This window comes from Lycium barbarum, chromosome 3, assembly GCF_019175385.1.
Source record: "Lycium barbarum isolate Lr01 chromosome 3, ASM1917538v2, whole genome shotgun sequence".
NCBI lineage: Eukaryota > Viridiplantae > Streptophyta > Magnoliopsida > Solanales > Solanaceae > Lycium > Lycium barbarum.
Window position 1 is genome coordinate 34546853 of NC_083339.1, and position 5418 is coordinate 34552270.

Below are 5418 nucleotides of genomic sequence, written 5' to 3' on the forward strand. Positions count from 1 at the left end.
ACCGAGTCCCATTATGGCCGGGTATGTTACACACCGAGTCCTATTATGGCCGGGTATGTTACACACCAAATCCTATTAAGGCCGGGTATGTCATAATGATGATGCTATTTATACACTTATGTATATGTATATGTATATGTATATGTATGGAAGGTCTTCTTTAAAGAAAGGGTAAGTAAATATGATGAACACCTAAAGAGGTACAAATGGCTCTTCTATCGCATGGCTCTCCTATCCCATGTTATCCTTCATGTTTTTATCATGTTATCACTTATGCCTTACATACTCAGTACATTGTTTGTACTGGCGTTCTTTTGTTTGTGGATGCTGCGCCATGCTCGCGGGTGGACAGGGAGACAGACTTGATCCTTAGGCTGCTCTATTCAGAGATCATCTAGAGGAGCTCCATTTGATTCGGAGCTGCAGCCGTTAGTACTATTCTTTTGTGTATTTATATGGGCATGGCGGGGCCTTGTCCCATCTTTATGATATTACATACTCTTTCTAGAGGCTCGTAGACAATTGTGTATAGCTAGATGTCTCTTAGCCTTGTCGGCTCATATTTGTGTATATCATTTTGTTAGCCTCGTCGGCTTGTGTATAGATATGGGCATAATTGTTGATGTTGATAAAAAAGTGCCTTAGCCCGATGAAATTGTATTATTAGTGCATATAGATTACGAGTTAGCCATGTGTCTCACCTAGACATGGGTGTGAAGGTATGATGAGGGGTGTTCGGTGAGTTAGTTCCGGGTGCCCGTCATGGCCCTCCGATTGGGTCATGACAGTACCTATTGCTTAGAACTCGACAAGTTTCTACAATTGCTGGTGATGCGACTCTATGGAGTTGATGAAATGGGAGGGATAGTCGCATGATTTGATGGAAGCATTCTGGTTAGGCAAAAAAGGCAAAAGGTGGTTCTTTGTGGGCAAGAATCTCTTAAGGACCATCGAATGAGGTGTCATCAATAAGGATATTTAAAGTGATAGATCAATGGTGAGTCTTAACTAATTCAAGTTGTGAAGTGCCTTTCAGAAATCGAACTAAAGATCAGTAGTACCGATTGAAACCAAAAGAAGTGAATTCACTATAGTGCTTTTGTGTATTGGCAATGGGTTGGTGGACTTGTAATCCAACATAGAAGAAGGATTCTTCAGTTAAGGGATCTTTGGAAAGGATACTGGTATGGAATAATTTGAGAATGTTAGTAGGATCGCGTAAACAGTAAGTAAGGATCACTCTATAGATTATGGACCAGTGCAATGGTGGTTTGGGATATTACATCAGCAATAATTGATTTTTGTTTGAATAGACAGAGTTGGTTGGTATTTCTAGTGGAAAGGCTTCGTGAGGGACGGTATCGGTGATGCACTTGACTTGGATGAGTTTTCAGTTTCGAGGTTCAAGCGAGGCGAGGGAAACTGTTTGTAGTTCAATTTATGGCTTACTACTATCTCTATGGACCGGCTTAGATATTCTACAAGAGTTATGATATTTCGATACATCTCTCAAGTGAGTTTGAGTGATTTTCGGTTGATAGCGAGCGTGATTGTGAATGGGATATACAAATTGAAGAATCAGAGTAAAGGCAATTTTTGTTCTCAATTTGAGGGGATTAAGGGTCATCTTCAGGCAAAGAATTTGAATTCAAAGAGACGAGATTACTTAAGTCAGGTATGAATAATGGTGGTGTTATCTTAAATCATTCAGATAGGGTGTAATCCTTAAGTATTCTTAAAGGAGGAAGTCTACGGAATTAGACCAAGTGTTATGACGAAGTGCCGTGGGGTCTTGGGGTTGGCGATTGGTGAGGTGCAAATTTCATGACTGGCATGATAAGATTGATGGGAATGCAACTTGCATTGTACCAAGGTGAGTAATTTCATGGCATTCTTGAATGAATGGGCTAGAGTTGTTTAACGAGATAGAGTCTTGAAATCTCTTCATTTTGAAAATTAATGTCATATTTTTAAGGTGATACTATGTTCATGATAGTAGACTATGTCGAAGAGTTGTTGACTGGATAGCATGGTTGAGTATTATAAATATCAACCACTTGGGAGTATTTGTGTGTAGTAAGGCACGTGGATTGCAAGAATTGGTAATTTTGGATTCGCTAAAGGAGTAGAAAGGTATTACAATCAGAGATCCAATGGTAATGAAGGGGGTTACGAGACTGCAGGCCTTGCGTCGATGCATACGAAGTGGTGAACGAGTTAAGTGCAAGCACATGAAGGAGGATTCAATATATTTAGATCCTATAGAGTTTTATCAAATTTGTGTGACTAATGTGAACTGAGAAACAGGGAGATTTAAGTCATAAGGTATAGTTCCTCGGCACTAAGTTGATGACTTAGGTAGAATTCAGCTTTTGAAGTCAGGAATGACAACACACAGTTGAGTAACCGTGAGCAAAAAAGTTAGAACAGTTCACTATAGTCTTATAAATGGTCTATAATTGGTTTTGTAGGGTTCGGAGTCAGATCGGGTGATTATTGTGACATTCGGGGAGTTGTGCACTTTACACCGGATCAGAATTATTCATGTAATGTCGAGTAGCTTATAGATATATTACCAGGAAGATTTATGATTATTCTAGTAACCCATCTTCAAAGATTTGATAGATTTATTGTGAACGCCTAATTTTTGACTGAATTTAAGTGTTTACACCAGTTTAACGTTTAAATATTTCTTTTCTTTTTTTGGTAAATAAACATTTTATTTATTACCAGGTAAGGAATTACAAATCAAAGAAGAGAAAAAAAAAACTGCTTGTTCTTAACTGGATAGCTCCAACTAGTTCTACCTCATAGCTAACAAAACAAAGACACACATAGGACCCTATCCATGTCAACGAGGATACCAATCAAGACCAGTAAGTCTACTAGCTAGTTTGGCCTTCATGCTAACTCTGACATAACACTCTTGTATGATCAGTTTCACAAGACTATCATTTGATTTTCTTCTTCCTTGGAAAGCCACCTGATTCCTTTGTAACCATATATGATACACAGCTGCTGCTAGTGAGATTTTGAAAATTGTTGCACTACTATTCTTGCCATTACATCTTGACATACACCATTGGAGTTCTTCTGCCCACTTCAAAGGTAATATGTTAATCCCTTGCCATCTCAGTACTTGTGCCCATATATAACAGGAAATGTCACACTGAAAAAACAGATGGTCAATATTCTCCTGTTCTTTTTCACACAAGGGGCATATTGGATCCATCTGCATTCCCCATTTATTCAACCTGTCTCTAGTATAGATTCTCCCATGAGGTACTAGTTGAAGAATAAACAGCCATTTAGGAGCTCCAGGAGTGTTGCATATGAGTCTTCTCCAACTGACTTTTGCATAATCTCCCATCATCTTGTTATACATCCTTTTTATTGAGAATTCAGGCATGGCTAACAACTCAGCTTCAGTCATCCCAGCTTCCTCAATGTATTTTTTGGCTTTGAGGATTTTCTAGATTATCCAACAGGCTTGTTTAGGGCATAGGCCCGACACTGAACTAGATTTCCCATAATAGATATGCACCCATTGGATCCATAGCACATCTTTCTTTCTACACAAATTTCATAACATTTTACACAGTGCAGCCTTGTTCCATTTTTGAATATTAATCACATTCATACCACCAATACTTTTTGGCATACATAGTGTGTCCCAAGCAATCAATGATTTTTTTTGAAATATTATTGTCCCCAGTCCATAAGTATTTTCTATAGATTCTCTCAAAAATCTTCATTATCTTCTTAGGCAATAAGAATAATTGGGACCAATACGTTTGAATAGAGAACAAGACAGCTTTAAGAAGTGGAAACCTACCTGCATAGGACAAGAACTTTGATGTCCACGAGGTTACTTTGCCCAGCATCTTATCAAGTAGTGGTTGACACTGAGCTATGGACAGTCTTTTAGTATTTAAAGGTACCCCTAGGTATCTGATGGGCAACTCACCTTTTGGGACCTTTAGTATGTCTAAAATCTAGTCTTGGCCACTTTGTTTCACACCTCCAAAGTAGATAGAACATTTCTGCAGGTTTTGTTTTAGACCAGATTCTTGGGAAAACTGGTTAAAGCACGAAAATAATGCTTGTACAGATGGAACATCTACCCTGCTAAACAAAAGCAGGTCATCTGCAAAGCTTAGTTGTATCAATTTTAGTTTTGCTCACCTAGGATGGAATTTAGAGCTTCTATCAGTATGAAGTTTCTTGAGCAATCTGTTCAAATACTCCATGGCAAGAATAAAGAGATAGGGAGACATGGGATCTCCTTGTCTCAATCCTCTTTTTACATCAAAAAGTGGGGTAGGTGCACCATTCAGGTTAATAGAATAAGTGACAGAAGTTAGGCATGTCATGATCCATTTAACAAATACATCTGGGAATTGGAGTAGGATCAGCACTTGCTCTAGGTAGACCCACTCAATTGAGTCATATGCCTTCTGTAAATCAACTTTCAACATGCACCTTGTTGATATACCCTTCTTAGTATATCCTTTAATAAGTTCATGGCTAAGTACTATGTTGTATGAAAGCAATCTTTGCGGCACAAAGGCTGATAGACTATTATCTATGAGATCTTCAAGGACTGCACTCATCCTCTTTGTAATAATCTTAGCTATAATCTTGTATAGCACATTACAACAAGCCATGGGCCTATACTATTTAATAGAGGAGGGGTGCTTTACTTTGGGAATGAGGGTGACTAATGTGCATTAACAAGCTTGTGGAGAGTATTGTTATTGAAAAAATCCAGTACTGCCTCAATGACATCATCACCAATGGTGTCATTTTAGGTCTAAATTACATATTTTAATTTTTATTTCATTTTTAGTTAGTTTTACTTGAAAATTTTGAAAAATACAAAATAGAGTCACATCTTAGGATAATTCTTGTTTTCATTTTTTTTTCCTTCAAAAGAAAAGATATATACAAAAAAAAATGTTTTCTTCTAATGTAGGTTTTAATAAACAAGCTAGTGTTATTAGTTTTTCTTAGTTACATTTTATTTTGAACTAGCTATTTAACTTTTCTATATCTTTGTTAGTTAATATTTTTATCTCTAAATATTTTTTTATCTTTTAAAGGAAAAAACAAAACACAAGCAAACCAAAAAAAAAAAAAAAAGAGAAAAAACAAATTAAAAAAAAACAAATGGTTTCATAAAATAACTAAACCACCTGCACTTCCCCTGTAATCCAAAACTCCCATTTTCCCCTTTCCCTGCACGTCACCTTCCTCTTAAAACATTCAACCAAAATCCACCTTCCCCTTAAAACATTCAACCAAAATCAATCTTTTAAACTCCTCTTCCTTAAAATTCTCAACAATTAATTATCTCTAAGACTCCAACAACTTCATTCCCTCTTAATATGCAACACACCCCCATACACTATATATAAC

The 5418-nt window shown here is 37.0% G+C and overlaps 1 protein-coding gene across 1 annotated transcript; it reads right to left on the reverse strand.

Moving 5' to 3' along the window:
- Positions 1-2851: 2851 nt before the first annotated feature.
- LOC132630693 (uncharacterized) lies at positions 2852-3433 on the reverse strand. The gene has a single exon (XM_060346252.1). It carries the CDS (start codon positions 3431-3433, stop codon positions 2852-2854), a length of 582 nt encoding a protein of 193 aa, XP_060202235.1.
- Between the last annotated feature and the right edge of the window lie 1985 nt (positions 3434-5418).